General features: G+C 32.4%; 1 protein-coding gene across 1 annotated transcript in view; it reads right to left on the reverse strand.

The window, feature by feature from the left end:
* Positions 1–21,496, reverse strand: part of LRP1B (LDL receptor related protein 1B) — a 1,916,825-nt gene that overhangs the window by 764,610 nt on the left and 1,130,719 nt on the right. The window contains exons 12-15 of the mRNA XM_082690181.1: positions 19,561–19,741; positions 13,322–13,541; positions 11,206–11,395; positions 1,150–1,272 (exon numbers count right to left, since the gene is read on the reverse strand). Coding sequence (XP_082546307.1) covers positions 1,150–1,272; positions 11,206–11,395; positions 13,322–13,541; positions 19,561–19,741 — 714 coding nt within the window. The remainder of the gene's footprint in view (positions 1–1,149; positions 1,273–11,205; positions 11,396–13,321; positions 13,542–19,560; positions 19,742–21,496) is intronic.

Genomic DNA, 21,496 nt, shown 5'->3' on the forward strand with positions numbered 1-21,496 from the left:
TTTTTTTTCCTGCCCTCATACTCTAACTGAAAGGGTTTCTTCTTGGGTCTTCAGTCTACAAGCATTCAGAACGGAGCTATACCATTGGTATTCCTCAGTTTCCAGCCTGCTGACTGCAGATTCTGGGAGTCGTCAGCTTCCGTAACTGCATGAGCCAATTCCTCATAACAAACCTCTTTCTCTATATTTACATCCTATTAGGTCTATTTCTCTAAAGAATCAAAATCAAATCATTCTAGAAACATTTTTATATTACTCTATATGTATATAGCATTGCTCCTATCAGTATGGTTAAGGGACTTGTTATAGATAAAAAGAACAAATTTCAAAAGGGTCACATTGGAATGACAAGATGCAGTAAATTGAAGAAGGTCAGTAAAAGTTATTAAAGTGCCTTTAATCCAGGTCAGTCAATCCAATTAATTCAGTATTTTGATAAAGCTTAGAATTTCCCTAAATCTCTTTTTTGCCTCTTTTTTTTTTCTCTCCACCAACAAAAATAGAAGACTGAGCTTGTCCTAATGGTGAAGGTCCTTAACAATTTTATGAAATATTTTCTTCTGTGACATATTTTATAAATATGTGTGTGTATATATATATATATACACATATGTGTATATGTATATATATGTGTATATGTATATATATGTATACATATGTATATATGTATATATGTGTATATATCCACATATGTATATATGTATATATGTGTGTTTATATACATACACACATACATGCACACACATATATGTGCACACACATATATATGATTAATAAATATTTCTCTCTATATATTTTATAAATGTAAGATTATGTGTATAAAATATATAAATGATAGATATAAACTGTATATCATATATAAATATATATGTTATTTTCTATATGTATGTTTTATTACTAAACTATTTTAGTTATATTTTTATTATTAAACTATTATGCAGCAGTCACAAATGCTCTGGAAAATTTCACCATTATTCAACTGTTTTTCATAGAAATTAATTCAGTTAATTATTTGTAATATAAAGAGAATTATACCTAAGTGATTACCTGCAATTCTCTTTCCAAGATTGATTTTAATTCTTTTGATTTCATCTGCTTTTTTCTTCCAAAATACAGGTATAATCAATGAATGTGACAAACAAAACTTACATGTGCAAGTTGTCCCGTTTTCATCTAAAAGTTGATTATCGGCACAGGCACAGACTCGGCCTCCTGGAATAGCCAAGCACAGTGTACTACAGCCCCCGTTATTTCCTCGGCACATATTGTCACCTGTAAGAGAAGGGAAGCCTGTATGTCAGAGAACTCTGATTCTATCCAAAGTTAGCCATTCTTTCTAGGAGACATATGTAGGCATAAAAATGTACACATATATATGCATGTTTATTGTGTATTCATTAATGTAGTCAAGATACCTACTGAACCCTAAAAAAAAACCAGAAACATTTAAAATATACTATGCGCTGGGAAATAAAAGGAATTTGCATGTTGGTTAAAAGAGATAGAGGTATGTGTGCAGATAAGCACTGGGAGAGAGGAAGGTTATAGGACATGATGATGTCTCTCCAGGATAGCAGATTATACCTAGTGTATTCAAATCTGATTCTTTTCTCAAGTAGATCACTAACATTTAGACTTTAGATACCAAGTGAAGAGAAAACAAATGAGTACAAAGGGAAAGGGGCAGAATATTCTTCCCTCTTGCACAAGGAATACATTGACATGTCAGTGCATTAATGATGCTAAGGAACACAAACTTTCTGAAAAACCTTCAAAATGAACAGCCTTGCTAGTACCAGTAGAATGTACAACGCATTAGAGTAGCGATGTTGTCCCAGTGGACCATCCCAGTAGACTTAACCAGCAGAGTACGCAACAGACATCAATAAAGGAGGGTAGATTCACAAAAGTATTATCCATGAACATTTGTGAGACACCCTTGGAAACTAAGATAAAACAGACATAAAATTTTGAAAAGGTTTGAGATGTAGGTAATCACCAGGAAGAAAGTATATTTACTTAGATGTATACCAGCAGAATATTAATATTACAAAGAACTCTGTAACACTAGCAATTCCATTAACAGAGTAAATGTCCAGACCATTTTACACTGTTGCATTTTTCAAGGTATCAATAAATAACATGTTGATTGTATCAGAAAGATCGGACTCAAACATTAAAAATAGTTTTTAATTACTTGGAGGCATCTAACAGTATAATATAGTAATTTAAGTAGTACTAGCAGTTAAAGCACAAGTGTCAAAAATGTGACGAAAGTGACAGATGGGGTTATTGTACTGTAGGCCTCTGGGGTTGGATGGACTATGTAGAGAGTATTAAGGAATGAGTTAAAAAAACAAACAAAAACTATCAAAATGTTGTTATATGCAATAAATACTTAACTCATTCCCATTGATTATCTTGTGTGTCCACAGATCAGAAGAAACAACGTCAAGCATATAATCATTTCCTTCTATTATTCTGAGAAGTAAATTAAATTTGCTGCATTTATGAGAAACAAAAATATACTTGAAAACTAAGGAAGCTAATAATTCAAGATTTAGTATCAATTTCCAAACTCAAAGGATAATGAAGCCTAGTTCAAATTTTTTCCTTATAGGAAAAAATTTTTCCTATTATAGGAAATTTTTTCCTCATAGGAAAAAAATTGAACTAGGCTTCATTATCCTTTGAGTTTGGAAATTCCAAAAGGAATATAAAGATTTTTTAGGTAGTTTCCAGGGATAGCCATATTTATTCCATAACTATAGAAAAAAGTATCCTTCATAGGATAGGTAGGTGTTCTGAATATGCTACTCATATCGTGTATAGGATTAAATTGTATATTCATTATTTTAGTAACATTCAGATTCTTGAAAATTCAACTTAAAGTATTTTGAAAATTATATAGAGAATATAAAACAGTAAAAAATAAGGAAGTACTGAAAGCAATATATCATGACACACTTTCATATTAAAAATATATGCTAAATATCATTCTTTTTTAATAGCATGAGTCATGCTTACCATTCTCATTGAATATGAAATTTAAGTATTTAGAAACAAATTATCATTACTCAAACTTTTAAATATATTTCCTTCTGTGAACTATAAATTTAAAAAAGAGGAATTGGTAATTATCCTGCCCTGATAGAAATCCAAAATCAAAATTAATGTGAAAATTCCATATCTTTCATAGGAATTGCCTAGATCTTTATTTTTTAGCAGTATCTGAAAATATTTTTTGAATTTATTACTCCAACATATTTTAGATAGGCTTATGTGGCAGTATTTATTGAGTTTCTAGTAGGTTGCATTTAATGTAAAAATATTCTCTTGAAAATATGATTTAGTGACTACAAACAGCATTAAAAATTGTATACATAAATATCAATGAATAATCATCAATGCCAGGGACACTTTATTATTAATTTATTTATTTATACATATACATTTAAATTAATTCTATTTTTATAATAAACTTCTAAGGTAAGTTTAATCTCATTTGCAGATAGGACTACTAGTGAGATATGGTTTAAATAACTTTTCTAATGCCTAGAAATTAATAATCCTTATTAAAATAGAGATTTCGAATAAGGATTATTATGTATTATCCTCATTATTTATAAATAATTAGAAACGGATTTTTTTCTCAATCTAAAATTCATGGCTCTTACTCTTCTTTATATATGACAAAATAAAATTAAATCAATAAAGGATGGAAAAAATAAAAGAGGAAACAACATAATGAAATCCTAGATTAAATTACTGTGGAAGCAAATAGTTTTAAAAGACTCAAATAGGGGGCACCTGGGTGGCTCAATGGTTAAGCATCTGCCTTCAGCTCAGGTCATGATCCCAGAGTCCTGGGATCCAGCCCCACATAGGGCTCCCTGCTTGTCGGGAAGCCTGCTTCTCCCTCTCCCACTCTCCATATTTGTGTTCCCTCTCTCGATGTGTTTCTCTCTGTCAAATAAATACAATCTTTAAAAAAAAAAAAAAGAATCAAATATTCAACAAAAACAAATGAGGAGTAGCTCACAAAATTAAGTTCAAAATAGTGGTCTGTCTGGACAAAAATCTTTCTCTTTTTTCCCCCAGTAAGAGAAATGGAATTATTCTTCCCCTTATAGAATCTGGCACAGAAGGGTGTGTTTGGTAAACATTAGTTGATGAATGAATGAATGAATTTTAATTAGCAATATGACAGAAACAATCATTTGGGTGTGTAGATACAAAGTGTAAGTATATTGATACACATAAGTCTGTTTTAAGAAGACAAAGGCGGTTTTCTCATTTACATGTATTCCATCTACATACTTTGCATTTCAAGATAGATTATTTAAAGGTGTATTATAATAGTCAAAGAACAGTCTAAAGACACAAATGATATATGAAAACATTTTATAAGCTTATATTAAAATATCAGTGCTTACTAACTCAAAAAGATACATGCACCATATATTTATTATAGAATTATTTACAATAGCCAATATGTGGAAGCAACCTAAGTGTCCATCAACAGACAAATGGATAAGGAAAATGTGGTGTACACACACACACACACACACACACACAAATATTATATTATACAACCATAAAAAAGGGTGAAATCTTGTCTCTGGAGACAACATGAAAGGACTTAGAGGGTATTATGCTATGTGAAATAAGTCAGACTGAGAAAGACAAATACAATAAGATTTACTCAGAAATGGAATCTTTAAAAAAATAAATAAACAAAAAGCAGAATTAGAAATATAAATACAGAGATCTGATGGTTTCCAGGAGGAAGTGGGTGAGTGAATGGGCAAAATGGGTGAAAGGGAGAGGGAGATACTGGCCCCCAGTTATGGAATAAGTAGTCACAGGAATAAGAAGCAAGGCATAAAAAATACAGTCAATGATATTTTAATAGTAATGTAATGGGACAGATGGCAGCTATACTTGTGGTGAACATTAGTATAATGTATAAATTTTTCAAATCACTAAGTCATATACCTGAAACTAAGGTAACATAATGTGCCAACTATACTCAAATAAAATAATAAAGTAAAATATCACTGTTTATAGACCTTAGTAATTTAACTTTTGTTAATAAAGTATCTTTCATTTATAGCAAATGACAGAATGTATAAATCACCACCACAAAGGAATCCCACTATTTCATGTTATCTAAATCTTCTTCAGAATAGTGAAAGGAATAAATCCTTTTTTCTACATGCTTTCTGGACTCTTCACTTCTCAGAGTTTTATCATGTGAAGTTAAAAGTCTCTGCACCTAATATGAAACAAATAAACCAATGGAGATTTTCTTTATCCTACTTGATGGAAAGACAGTTTGACTTATAGTTTAGAAGAGAAATTGGACTTTACATTCATTCTAAAAGTTGGATAAAACTAGTAGAATGGGATTTTGAATCCAGATCCTGATTTTATATAGAATAATTCAGAACATTAAAAAGATTATCCACCATGACTAAGTAGGATTTATCCCAGGGATGCAAGGGTGGGTCCACAACCACAAATCAATCAATGTGATAGAACAAATCAATAAGAGAAGAGAGACGAGCCACATGGTCCTCTCAATTGATGCAGAAAAAACATTTGACAAGATACAGCGTCTGTTCCTGATTAAAACGACTCAAAGTATAGGGATAGAGGGACCATTCCTTAACTTCATAAAATCTGTCTATGAAAAAACCCACAGCGAATATAATTCTCAATGGGGAAAACCTGACAGCCTTCCCTTTGAGATCAGGAACATGACAAGAATGTCCACTCTCACTACTCTTGTTCAGCACAGTACTAGAAGTCCTAGAAACAGCAATCAGACAACAAAAAGAAATAAAATTTATTCAAATCGACAAAGAAGTCAAATTCTCTCTCTTTGCAGATAACATGATACTTTATATGGAAAACCCAAAAACTCCACCCTCAAACTACTAGAACTCATACAGCAATTCAGTAATGTCGCAGGATACAAAATCAATGTACAGAAATCAGTTGCTTTCTTATACACTAACAATGAAAATACAGAAAAGGAAATTAGAAAATCGATTCCATTTACTATAGCACCAAGAGCCATAAGACATCTGGGAATAAACCTAACCAAAGAAGTAAAGGATCTGTACTCGAGGAACTACAGAACACTCAGGAAAGAAATCGAAGACACAAAAAGATGGAAAAGCACTCCATGCTCAAGGATTGGAAGAATAAACATTGTTGAAATGTCTATACTGCCCAGAGCAATCTATACTTTCAATGTCATCCCAATCAAAATTCCAGTGGCATTTTTCAAAGAGCTGGAACAAACAATCCTAAAATTTTTATGAAACCAAAAGAGACCCTAAATCGCTAAGGAAATGTTGAAAAAGAAAAACAAAACTGGGGGCATCATGTTGCCTGATTTCAAGCTTTACTACAAAGCTGTGATCACCAAGACAGCATGGTACTGGCACAAAAACAGACACATAGAGCAGTGGAACAGAGTAGAGACTCCAGATATGGACCCACAACTCTATGGCCAACTAATCTTTGACAAAGCAGGAAAAAATATCCAGTGGAAAAAAGACAGTCTCTTCAATAAATGGTGCTGGGAAAATTGGACAGCTATATGTAGAAGAATGAAACTCAACCATTCTCTTACACCATACACAGAGATGAACTTGAAATGGATAGAATAATTTCAGAAGAATAAACTTTGAATGATGTCAATGAAACCAAGGAAAGGATAAAATGTGTCTTTTCTCTCTTGGAGGATTATATACTCATTGAAAATTTTGTTTACATTTGCCTTGCTTTGAAGCTACTTTGTGGTGTGTGTGTGTGTGTGTGTGTGTGTGTGTGTGTTAGAACACCTTAATTCTGTTAAGAACCTAATTAACCTTTGGGGTTATTTTTTGATGGTGATTATTTCCAAAATGGAAAATTTGGAAAAAAAGACAAATTTTGTGATGATGACCTTATCACTAAATGTAAATGTTAGTATTAAACACATTATTGTGTTTAATAAACAAGTCATATATTAAATAAAAATTATTGTGTTTTGTTATACCAGTGCATTGTAATATAAGATCTCTGAATCCTGGCTTCTATAAGGTAGTCAAGAGCTTTTTAAAAAAAGTTTTGAATAATAATTTATCAGTGACAAAACTATAATGACTATAGAAAAGACATACTCTTTTTCTCCTATCTAAAAGTATAGTAGTTTTACATAATTTTCTTAAATTTGGCCACATAAATTGTTAACATAAAAACACTGTATAGTCAGACAAACCTGAATCTGAATCCCAGTTTATCCCTTACTCATTGTTTCCTGAGGTCAAATGGCTACATCTGCCTGATTCTTGGGTTTTTCAGATGCATAATAGAAATCAATAATATCTACCTTAAACATCTTTTATGAGACTCAAATAAGAATATTTAGCTCATTTCCTGGTAGTTAGAATTATAGTTAATTATTAGTTAATAAAATTCATATACTGGTGCCTGGATGGCTCAGTGGGTTAAGCTGCTGCCTTCGGCTCAGGTTGTGATCTCGGGGTTCTGAGATCGAGTCCCGCATCAGGCTCTCTGCTCAGCCGGGAGCCTGCTTCCCTCTCTCTCTCTGCATGCCTCTCTGCCTACTTGTGATCTCTGTATGTCAAATAATTAAATAAAATCTTTAAAAAAAAATAAAATAAAATAAAATTCATATATTTGGCATAGAAGCTAATCGATTATTTTTAATTCTGTATAGGAGACTATTCATTAATGCACTTAGTTTGATAATTTATTAACTATTAACTATTAACTAATGCACTTAGTTTTGATAATTTCATTCTCTAAAACACATAAGAAGAATAAAAGTGTGGGTTTGAACCTAGAGAATACGCAGGTAAAATTATGTTAATTTTATGCAATTGCTGTAATTTTTCTGAGAAATTGCAGGAGAGGATTTTAAGAATTCTTCTAGATATCTAATGTGAATAAAAAAGGAGAAAAGTTTATCAATTAAATCTGAAGAAACAACAGTAGCATATGAGAAAAAATGTTAGTGCATTACTTAGGAACTCATTCCTAAGGGCAGCTTTCTGTTTAGTATGTTATTTATCTACCTTCCTGAAACTGGCTGCTATATTAACAAATAATTTGATAAAAGCCTCTTCTAATCTGGAGATATCAAATTAGCTAATTTTCTGACAGTAAGTCTAAAAGAGTTTAGAAGTTACATTAATATGAATATGAGTGTTACATTAATAACCTTCTTGGATATTTTTCATGGTATTCCTATGGGGTGGGGCATGTGCATATCTGTGTGTGATATTATCTAGCATCTACTACATACATGTGTGTATACACACACTATATGTATTTTTTTACAGATACATGTATAAATACAATTAAGTTCATATAAGTTACATAATCATTACCATAGTCTCTCAGAGAGAGAAAATACAAGGCTATATAAGACTAGTTTATTGATTCCATGAAGAAATAATCTATACCTGTATTCTATACAATTGCAACTATTTTATTCTTGGAAAAACAGTCTAAGAAGATGGTATGTAACCAAAGATTAAGTATCACAGATTATGTGTTTCTAAATATTTATTGGTATCTGATGTTCACAAGATGCAAAGAGAAATAGCATTCTCTTTCTCATGAGAGAAATTTATAATATGGTAAAATACTACATCTGCATTTGAACATTTGAGTGCAGTTTGCTTTATAACCTACCTATTCTGATTAATTTGGTAAAAAAATATTAAAAATTTAAATCCTATGTAGGTTATACAATTTCAATGTCTATTGACTCAATGAAAATTATGTTGGCCAGACATCCTCTCCATACTCTATTACCTACTCAAAAGATCCACTTAAGTACTACTCATTCCTTAACTATAAGATAGAAAACTCAAACTAATTGATTTTTTTAGCTAAGTCTATGAAAAATAATCAATCATTTTGCCAAAACACGTTCTTTCAGTAAGACAGAATATAATGGTTTCTACAATAAAATTTGTATAAAGAGTTTAGTAATTACGGTTAAGCATTGATTTTAATATCCTTTCAATTGAAATTTTTTTAAAAAGCACTTTAAAAAAGCATTGTCCATTCCAGAGATAGAATTGAACAATTATATGTCAATAGAGATGTCTAGAACACCAGGCATATTTTCTCATGAAATACAAGAGAACGTTCCACATAGTCCTATCAGAGGCATGAGCCCCATTGTATAAGATTGTGATACACTGTTCCTTTGAATATTTACTTAACATTTTTATATGAAAGGAGACTTTAACAAAATGCCTCCTTATAGAGAAATGTTAGAGGAAAACTAATATAAAATGTGTGGTAGGTAATTGTGTTCTCCCACACATTTTCTAAGTAATCATAATCAAATAGTGATTTAATCCTTATAGGAATTTTATGAAGAAAGCATTTATTATCTCTGTTTGATCTTTTATGATATACCTACAGTTTCAGAAGAAAACTGAAACCTGGATTTGAGCCCAAGAATTTTTTATAATAAGTCAGGTCTTTTTTATCTCATATGCTGCATTTAATTCATCAACCTTCTAAAGCAACTACAAGTTTGAAGAAATGAAGAATCTGAAAACATCATGGAATTTGGCTCAAAGGAGTTCAGCGATGACATTCAAGATTAACATCTTCTAGGGGCACCTGGGTGGCTCAGTGGGTTAAGGCCTCTGCCTTCAGATCAGGTCATGATCTCAGGGTCCTGGGATCGAGCCCCGCATCGGAATCTCTGCTCAGCAGGGAGCCTGCTTCCTCCTCTCTCTCTGCCTGCCTCTCTGCTTACTTGTGTTCTGTCAAATAAATAAATAAAATCTTTAAAAAAAAAAAAAAAAGATTAACACCTTCTACAGCGAATGGAAATGGGAAATGGGATTGTATACTGATTACTGTAATAAAATCCAGGAAATCAATGATTGTGAAATTAAAGGGAACAACAATTGGGAAATGAAGGCCCTACAGGAAATGAGAAGAGTTGTTCCTTTTCAGGGTCTTGCCTCTAGTTCAGGGTAAACTCTCAACAATGGTTGGGGATGGGAGGAGGTAAGGAGCAGGATGGATATGAATGTCATAGAAAACATTACCATATTATCTATCTAGACAATTGTCACTATCTTTCATTACTTGTCCAGAAATATAGCTTATTCCACTTCAAATAATTTCACTTTCTTTCTTTTTTGAGGATTTTCTCTTTCATTATTTATTGAAATTTCTCATTCTATATACTTCCATTATTTTATAAAATTGTATTTGTATCCCAATGAGGCAATTTTAATACAGTAGGAAAAAAAAATACAAGCACTTCAATGAGAAAATTTGCTTTTAAAATCTCTGATTTAGTTGAAGTACCTTAAAAAAAGTCTTTTCCTACTGGATAACTTTCTATTGACAATATATGCATTGAAAAACTCAGGATATTATTTTTTCAAACAAAATTTATTGAAATGTATGCTCATTAAATTTTCATAAGAATATCTCCATAAATAAAAGGAACTGTGACAATTTAGATTCATAACAAAAGTCTACCACATTATTTACTAAGCTGTTTCTATGTTTAATACCTAAATTTTGAGTCAAGCAATTTGTAGATGGTCTAATAAATATTAATAACTCATGTAGTAAAATATATGATAATATCTGATTTTAATAAGACATGGATATCATATGTAGATTATTTCCCTTTCATAATATCTAAATATTTAAACGTTCCTTAAATGGACATGAAACTAATCAGATAAATATACTAACACACTTTTTATAATACTCTTCTCATAGTATGACTTATTTCAAAATATTTTCACATAATACTTCCTTCCTATGAAAACTTTTTCTCACTGCTCACAATACTTAAACTTTAAAACATTAAATGGATTTTTTAAAATTTTTTACTTTAAATATCAGTCTTCTTCAGTCTTCCTTAATCTAAGTTACCTGAAGATGACATGAAGAAGGAGAAATCCTTGAATTTCACTCAGATAGAATTAACCAGTTACTCACTTAGGCTATTTTGAGCAATAAATAATAAAAGGTTATGGTAACAAAGTCTAATATTTGATTTACTTTGGAGCGACTGGACACCTTTTTTCATAAAACTTCAGCAACACTGACAAAAGCAAAGATTTTACAAACACTGTGAAGTATGACCGTAGGTAGACCTCAGTAGAATTTTTATATAGTTTTTAATACCTTGTTGCTTTCGTGGATCATAAATCTGCAGCCCAAACAGGGGTGGTCTTTCACGCCTCAGTAATGTCACCTCATTTGTTACCAAATCTAGCTGAAAAATGGAACCGTTCATATAATCAGTCCAGAACACATAATTCCCATGATGCGACAATCCGAAAGGATGGTTCAACTCTTTCCCACTGTAAACAACCTGTAAAATATAAACACGTTGTGAAAAATCAGAACTGACCTTTAAAAATGTAACTAAACTTTTAGAGCAAAGGATATCCAAATAATATAACAGATAATGATCTAACTAATAACTAAATCCACTTGAAAATGGATTTCACAATGTGAGCTTATTTTCCTATTTTTAGGACATGGTATTTGAAGAAGATCAGTTGTATTTCATCCATTTAATTCCTTTCATATATGACATTACTCATATGGTCAAGAAATGTAAACATTAAAATGACTTTGCTTGACACTCTTTCCTGCTCTTTTCCTTATGATATTCCAGTATCATAACCTGGAATGGAAATTGATCTGAGCAATTAGTGTATTGTGATATTATGTATTGTGATATCACTTGTCCAACAGCCAAAGAATAAAAAAAACAAAACAAAAACATTGTCTTACATTGGGAGTGAAAGGGATTCTCCTACTTAATTGTGCCAAAGCAAACTGAAGAAATCTAGGAAATGATTAGGAGGGAGGTGAAGTTTTTAATTTTGAACATAGAAACATTTATTAGTAGTAAGTAGATAAACAAGACTCACTGGCTCATTTCAGTTCTGGTTTTCTTAGTATATTCTTTACATTCTAGTTGTATTTTGTTTTTGTTTAACTAGAGCAATCATATGATAAGTGCTGTTTTACACAGAGGCTTGTAGAAGAGGGATAAGGAATCACACCTCCAATAATACCAATAATACCTTTCCACTGTTCACCATTTATAAAATGATATTGTATACAACCTGAAAAAGCATTTTGTACACACTCCATTTAATATTAAAGAATTGAAGAAGTTATCTAAATAATGTGGGGTTAAAAATTCAATTTTTGCTATTACCTGAATTCGTTATACCACATATTCATATACTAAAGAATTAAGTTTTTTACCTTATTTTCTTACCTCCATGAAGGCTAAAATATGCTAGCCATTACAATGCTGTCTATGTGGTGTACATATCAATATCTTTAGAGGAATCATACATATTTATCTGACACCTATTAAGTATGTGACATTAGGTTAAATGCCCATCAATTTTACTATTTGGGGAAAAATACTAAAAGCAAGGTTAGAGTCAACCAATGACTGAGGCAGTCTTAATTGATTACTGTACTATTTATCTCCCAAACAGAATTCATAACGAGTAGGCTTGGCCAACTGTGCAGTCTTTCTCTCCAAAAAGAAAGCATTTTGAACAATGGAAGCATTTTGATCATTTCTAACATTCCATTTCCTATCATTTAACTAGAGTTAAAGTCAGTTCATAGTGTTATATGCCCTCAGGTTATTACAAGATAAGATAGAGCTGTGTAGTTTTGTCAACACTGCCCTTTTTGGCACCCAGTCAACTCCGTCCTCCGATTTACCCAAGAATTTCAAAATTATTTTGCAATGATCCTACCAAAAGAGGCAAGAAGTTGTTGATATTTATCCATAGCAATAGGCTTGAAGTCAAGTTCATTTTGTGTTTCAACTCCACTGCCATGAAGGTCTTTATTTAAATAAATGTAGTATAATTACTTTTTCATAATGTAGAGGTTAAATTTCACCAGCAAATATTAAAGATACTTGAATAGTGTTGGGTTGCTTGGTCATAGCAAACTCGTAAATAATTGAGAAAAACTGCATTTTAAAACAGCTCTGATATTCTGAGAGCTTCTTTTTAAAATCCCACAAATCCTGGCATACCACAGTGAGCCAGTCCTGGTCTCCCGGAGGCAAGTGCCAGCTGCACTACTTAATGCTCAGCCTCCTTTAGCCACCCCACAGAGACTACTGGCAGCCACCTCAGAGGGGTAAAAATAAACTTGAAAGTATTTTTAACACAACACAACAAGGCTCTGTGAAGAAGAAGCCTGTGAGTTTAAAAAAAAAAAAAAAAAAAAGCAGTATTTTTTCTTTTACCTTCCTGTGAGTTCCATTCAAAAACACTTTTTCAATATGATCATAATAGGCGTCACACCAGTATAATGTGTTGGTGTGAAAGTCCAGAGTTAAACCGTTTGGCCACAGCATCTTTGAAGTCACAAAAATCTGCCGATTGAAGCCATCCATCCAGGCCTTCTCAATCCTTCCCACGCTGTCATCTATTTCATCTTCCTCCCAGTCTGTCCAATACATCCAACTAAGACGTTACAAACAAGAGTGCACACATGTTATTGCAAACAGAGGAATGCTTCTCTAGATTGGGCACTGCCCTAAAATCGAATTACATTCTGATTTCTCCTCCTATCTAAATGCTCATCTGCCAAAACGAGGGGGCATCTGTGGAGTCCTCGGGGAAGTACAGATGTGTTCAGTGAAGCCATATTCAGACACACCACAGAAAACCCACTACCGCACTCACTGGTCCCATTTGCTATTTAGCCTAACATGAAGTGCCAAATACTGATTTTTTTTGGTGTTGATACCAAGCTTGGAAAATGATTTTCAAAGCATTCCTATTTTTAAATGTTGTCCACTTCAGAAAACATATAATCAATTATGTGCTTCTGAGAACACATGGTGCCGTTAACGATCTACTCCAGGCTTTATTTAATCTCAGTTGAATTATTATTTTGTAAGACAGGCAACTGGATTGTTTTTGTATTAAAGGGTATGGTCATACTGGGTTTATTTGGCCAAGTCTAATTTGTCTTCCTCATGCAAATTATCTCTGCCTTATTGCTGCTTATTATTACCTCAAAACCCACAGAAGATGATTTAGCGGCGCATAAGTTTAATAACATCGGGTTGACTGACCTTGAGATTTTGAGGTTTAATTTCTATCTCAAACAAAAGCTTCTGCCTTTAAAAACAAGTCTTTTGTGTAAGCTATAACAGTGGGAAAGGGGGCCTTGAGCTAATGTTCTAATTCCCTCATGAATAAGGTTAAAACCCTCCACAAGTGTTGCTCCAGGGTCATGTGAAAGTTCTGGAGTTATTAATTAAAGTGTAGGTTTTAATTCAGTCACCTCATCTACAACTTTATAAAGCTCTAAAGCTTTTCTAAGCTGTTGACCCTAAAAATGCCCTTAGTAGATCCTCTGCCTCCACATTTTGTGGACCCTAAAGAATTTCTGAGGTACTTTGGGAAAAATCCGTTTCCCTGACTAAAAAATCCTACTGTGATCTAAACAGGAAGATTTGGAACAACTGAGGATGTAACACATCAGTCACTATTTTATACCAGTTAAGCTTTTAAAAAATCCCCTTAACAGTTTAAAATAATGTTGATATGTCTTTTTAGACCTAAGGAAATATATTGAGATTGGTGAACTTTATTAAGTAAAAATACATTCTAATCCTAGAAATAAACATGGAAATATGTTTATCTTGCATCCAGCATGTTCTTCAAGTGGTCTTATTATTGGAACAAATTAGGAGCAAAAAGGACATTCATTCCATTTGCTCTAGTCCTATGTTTATTGGATATAACTAGTTGACTTCTCCTGTATAAATCAACTATGTAAAAGAGAAATATACAACTTTTATCTTTATTGATACTGCATGAAATCTTAAATATGGTTAGTCAATGCAGTTTTATTGTTGTTGATAATTTATAATTTGTTAAAATTACAATTATCTTGCCTATAGTTTCATCTCTCTCTCTTTTTTTTTTTTCTTTGATTCTCCAACCCAAATTGCATATACATGCAGACACATACATGAGGGGTAATTCTGGTGAATCTAAGCATAATTTATATTTTTTTGGTATTTAGAAATCATTGTTTGTGATCTGATCCATTATCTAAGATTATTTTTATTCAAACAGAATATAAGAAAAAATTTAAACAAGGGTGCTAATCTAACCAAGGCTAGGTATGTGATCATCATCTATCAATTTCATTACATGATGAAATGTTATATTGTGGAAGCCTTATAATCAGTATGAAATGTGGTGATTCCTAAACATAGAAAATAGGAAATATAACCTATAAAGTAAGCAGAAACTAATATAAATATTTTTATATGTGGAACTCAGGTATTCATTAAATAAATATTAGATTAAGTAAGCCTTCTGCTAATATGGAAAGAAAAATTGCACATCTATTTTTCAAGTCCTGTCCAAATAGTTATTTGATGAAGTCTATTTCTACCCTTTTTGTGAAAATAAGATCTTTCCTTTGTTTCTTAGTGACATTTCTTTTTAGTTTTTTAAATGTTTGTTGCATTTATGCCTTATGTGATATTTAATGGTGTTACATGTCTGATGGTTTTGATTAACAATTAAAAATTAAAATTACTAATGGCAGGGATTATTTCTTATTCATATTTGTACCCTATAACACTTAGGTTAAATTTGTTGATATTGATCATATCAATTATATTATATTATATTATTTTATATAAAATAAAATAAAATAATATTATATTATATTATATTATATTATATTATATTATATTATATTATATTATATTATGTGGTTGCCTAGACATATTTAAATTAAGCACTTCTATGCCATGGAAAAAAAACATACACTTTACTGTTAAAAAAAAAACTCAATTTAGTGCTACCATAATAGCTACTGTTAACTAGAGGGTGTGACACTATTAATTGAGATAGGGATACCAGAGATCATGTTTGAGGGGAAATACGCTCTTAGCTTTGGACGTACTTACTAAAGGTAATATTTTGAGAAGTCAGGACTGGAGATGCAGGTTTCTAAGTTACCAATATAAATTGTGAAGCGCGAAATTACTGGAAAGGTGGGAATTCATCTGTAGCTATCAGTTTGAGAAACAGTGCCATCATGACCAATTCTTCCTCCAGTTTTATCCCCATTTCTACAACTGTTGAGGCCTGACAATTCCATTCTTTCAGTGTCTCTTTACTCAATCCCCACTTTTCTATTTCTATAACACATCCTGTACTCTTTAATCCTGTTTCAAATGGAACTTCTAATAGGTTGTTCCCATACAACTATCATATTTCTATTACTTTTCTTCCTAAATCATGAATTGAAAAATGTGACTTTTATTCTCAAAACCTTCCAATTACTCTGCTGTCAGAAGAAAAAAAATCCTATCTTTTAACCCCAACATTGAAGATTTCTGCATATTTCTAGTTTCACCTCCTACTATGTTCCTTCACATACCCTCTGCCCTAACCTTAGTGAACTCATCTCATCTCAAAACTGCCATTAACATCCCTGCCTCTAAACACATACTGAAAATGTCCTGTCGGAGTACAGTGACTAACCTTATGACTGCTTACGACTGCACATCCTAAGCTCCTAAGACCAAATCTACTCATGAGAAATCCTATTCATTCTCTGAAGCTCAATCCTGAATTGAAAACCTCAATGATTTTTTGAAGAACATTATTTCATTCTACTTTATATTATAGGTGATTTGTGTGTGCATGTGTGTGTACACCAAGCACACCAGGTTACAAACTCCTTGAGGGCAGTTACTGTCTTACTGATTTCTATTGCTCTATATGGTAGTTAATCAAGAATATATTTTAATAAAGAAATAAATGAACAAATTTTTACTTATTCTGTCATTGTTTATGAAACTTTGGATAAAGCTTAGCTCTGAAATGAGTAATTTTTGTTAACTGGCTATTATAGTAGGAAAACCCTGTAATTCTTTCCTCTTGTATACAGTTACAAATAGGTATTATCATAGGAAAAAATGTAAATAAATCAAATTTCTCATTTTTGATGTTCTGTGAAGTTATATTGTGCCTAATGTAAGTGTACTTTCCAAGGTAAAGTTTTGTCTTCTTTTTTAAAAATTATATTATGGTCAAACAATTATTTGGACAATTAAATGCACACAATTCTACTGTTATTTTCCAATCCATTCTCCATAGAACAGTCAGATTAGACTTTTTAAAATATGTATTGAATTCTCACTTCCCTATTCCACACTTGCACTGAAGACAAAGAACAAAGCTCTCCTCCAGGCAGACAAGATCCTGCTCCACTGTCCTGTGCTCGCTCTCACTCTCTCTCTCTAGTCGCCATTATGTCATCCTGTTTGTTCCCTTCCTGCATTCTGGTCTGTAAAAATTACATTAGATGTTTATTTGGTATTTCTTTCTTGCTCTATCTGCCTATCCCCCACCTTGCAGATAGCAGAAGATGCTTCACAAGGTTTAAAGCTATGCCTGTTTTGTTAACTATATACCTAGAGCAAAATTCTGGGAATAGTATATTGCTAGGGGGGAAAATGTATGTATATGCAAATATATATGCATTATATACATACATACACACATATGTGATTTTCAGGTTGGTGCACAATAGAAAATAGAAGGTGTCTAATGCAAAAGGTATAAGTCATTCTTTGTAACACCAGAGGCAAATATAGGGTCAGTTAGCAGACATTACAGAGATGCAGATATTGCCTTAATAAAAAGAAAAAAAAAGTCAACTGGAATTGCCCCCAAATACTATAAACTATGTAGATGTTATAGGTTTTCAAATCCAAGTTGGATGTGTGCCTATTAGGAAACTGTTGAAGGGGATTCTTGAATTTGAATAGAGAGATGGGACTAGTGGCCTCTAAATTCCTTTCTAAATCACATGATTCTATGACCTCCATATTTGCGTTATCTGTGTAAGCACCACAAATACTCTTTAACTCTATAACAAAATATTTCTCTAACAGAATACTGAGCAGGAAGATTCTGTTTTAAGATATCTTGCTTCAAGTATATTTAGACAGTGTGTAATAAATAGTTTCTCTTAAAATTAAGATTGCCTTGATTTAAAGGTCAAATAGATGAGTTGGTTTAAAAGTTCAGGAATAGGACAGATAATTATAGAATCCACACATAAAATCACTAGAATTACTTTATAATTATGCCTTATAAAAACACATACAGTGGTATCATCCACTGCTTAAATGTTGGCCTAGGAAGAAGTACCTTAATTGTATTTATTTGGAGCTATTCTCAACACAAACAATTCTAGGAACTACAATCTGGTGATCTCAGTTTATTAGGGAGCCACAGTTTTCCTCTGCAATTGAGTATTTTTCTATGTGTGTAGTAAGGAATACAGTATATTTGCTTTGTTATGCTATTTTGAAACAGTATGATGTAAGAGATGGGAGGGATAAACATCACATATAACAATTGTACACTTAGAACATGTAATTCACTCATTTACTTCTGACATTCTGTTAGAAATGTTCACATTCTTTTTTTTTTTTTTTAAGATTTTATCTATTTATTTGTAAGAGAGAGAGAGTGAGAGCGAGCACAGACAGACAGAGTGGAAGGCAGAGTCAGAGGGAGAAGCAGGCTCCCTGCGGAGCAAGGAGCCCGATGCGGGACTCGCTCCCAGGACGCTGGGATCATGACCTGAGCCGAAGGCAGCTGCTTAACCAACTGAGCCACCCAGGCGTCCCAGGAATGTTCACATTCTTCAGTATTTCTAGATATATGGTATTGTTTGTATTCAGGTAATATCTCTGAATAAAAATCAAAGGAAAATATATTCCTGAGAATTTCACAAACTATTCCATCCTAAAACAAGTAGCACATTGTACAGAATGATTTCACTATAAGAAAACTGTGGTTATGTCTAGAATTATGTGATTACTAACCTTGACTAGTAAAAAGTAGTGGAATATAGTGACTCCGAGTAAATTTTGGGAGACAGACTGATGGGATTTAAATGTCTACTTGGTCACTTAATAATTTAATGGTCTTTTGTAAATCAGTTATCAATTTATTCTTTGTAAGGCAAAGATGAGAATAGCAGTTAGTTAAAAAGATTATTATAAGGATTACAGCCCATTTAACAAAATGCCTGCCCCACAGTTAAGTGTACCCAAAAAATAACCCACACACACAAAAAAAAAACTTTTCTATTTTCCGAATACATTAAATTTTAATATCCTTTAAAAATTAAATTGATTGATTCTCTCAATTGATTATTTATCTTGGTGTCAGATAGTCTAAAATGGAGAATTATGGTCCTTGTCTGAGTAAATCAAGTAAATATATCCTTTACACAAATAATCCATTTATTTCAGTTAAATGTATTTTGACACATTTATTTAGCACATTTTCTACAAGAGAAAATCATTAAATGAGTAACTTTTCCATTTCAGGTCATTCATGTGTGAATTTAAATCAAACCTGTTACTACTAAATATATTAAAACAGTATTTTCCTCATATCAAACTGATCAACTATCACATACCCATTAACAGGATCCACCACAATCCCTCTGGGATGGGACATTTCTCCTTCTAAAAGAGTCTTCCGACTCTGAGAAGCTTTTTCCAGCCTGGCCACATTAATGGTCTTCCTCTGGCCATCGTTTGTCCAGTAAAGGTTATTTCCAATCCAGTCCACAGCAATGCCTTCCACGTTGTCCAGATCTGTAAAAGGAAAAAAAAAAAAATAAGAGAGCAACACATTTTACAGTAGTGCCCACTGTTATGTTCTAGTTAAGAAAATGTTTAATTCAAAAAGGGATGAATCCTGATTCATGGATTCTTTAGAGTGTGATTTTGGAAAGTGTCATTCCATGGCATATTTTTTGGTTTTATTTTGAATGCCATTTTATGAATGACAGGCCCTATCTTGACATATTTTAAATGAAACAGTGATTGGAAAATATAAGGGATGACACAGCAAAGGGAGAAAGTTCTCAGAACATAAATACAGACTATTTAGAAAAAAAAAAAATCAGGCAGTATGAACAAGTACTATGCTCAAAAAGTAAGCATTTCGAAACTTGCAATATGTAATGTGAGTAATCAAAATAATAGGAATGCTCTCTTGCTAAGAGATGAACAGGTCCAGCAGAAGCACACCTTTGAAAGCCCTGAACAGGTTTTCATTATGGAACTGCATGAACAGTGAATCCCAAAGAAACACGGAAATCATTCTCTATATTCCCTTATTTTATTCTACTAAATTTATTTATTCTATCTCTACTCAGAGATACTCTATATTCTATTATTCTAAATAAAATCTTATTTTTAAAAGGATGCTATTCAGACGTCTGTAAAATACAGGCAGTAGTAATTCAAAGGAATGTTATAAATATATAACCTTATACGAGTTCAACTAATTCAAACCCTCCACAGAAAGGAAAATGCCAACACTTTAAAGTGAAGGGTTATCATTTATTATCACACAAGAAGTGGTAGAATTGGAACAAAAATCCAAGTCAGATGATCCCCAGTGCAGAGATATTTAAAACTGTGTTATTCCTGGGTTGAGACGCCATTTGATGCACAACCTTCCAAACTGTCCACAGCATCATAAAGGTATTTCCATTTCTCTATTGCTTAAGAAATTACTGTGTACTCCTTTTCTTCTCTCAAAACCAAGGAAGCCTTTGTCTCTTTCCCTCCCAGAGATGAGGTAGAGAATGGGAGCTTACTGGACAAAGCTGATTGACATGCTACGGGCACATCTCCCTGACACTCACTCAAATGCACATGTAATAAATATTTACTATTATTCTATTTTTTAATCATGACCTTCCTGGCCTTGGAGAAAAATAAAATTTCTTTGATGACCCTTTCTGCTCATCAGCATGTACCCTGACTCAGGATAGCTAATACAATGTGCGATTTGATCTGACCGAAATCCCATTATAGTGAATCAGATATGTTCTCAATTTCACTAAGCTCTCTGCTTCATTACCATCCGGTATGAGTCATTTTCACAGGTTAATTGTGTCTATGCTTAGAAAAAAAGTTTAATTTTGTCTTTACTTTATTGACACTTAATTTCACTGAGCACTTTCCTGCTCTGGCATAATGGAAAAATAATAGCTGTTTATTCTTTTTCCTTTATATTTATTAATAGTCTGTGGCTGATTTTTATCTTGTTAGTCGGTTTTCAAAAATTGTATTACATTTGAAATCTACTCCAGCATGAACACTTCCATCTTCAACAGCCCTCTTATTTTTATAACTTTCCCTTTTAACATCTAACTTGACTCTTCTTATTTGCAATACTATGTGGATTGAAATTTTTCTTCCAACACTTGGATAAGCAACTTGGTCATTTTGATCTTTAATTTCTCCACTCGTTAAGTGAAGTTGATCACAGCACCTACACCACAGGGTGATAGCAAGGGGTAACTTAGCTACTGTATGGAAAGCACTTAGCATACT

This window comes from Mustela nivalis (assembly GCF_964662115.1).
Source record: "Mustela nivalis genome assembly, chromosome: 11".
NCBI classification, from domain to species: domain Eukaryota; kingdom Metazoa; phylum Chordata; class Mammalia; order Carnivora; family Mustelidae; genus Mustela; species Mustela nivalis.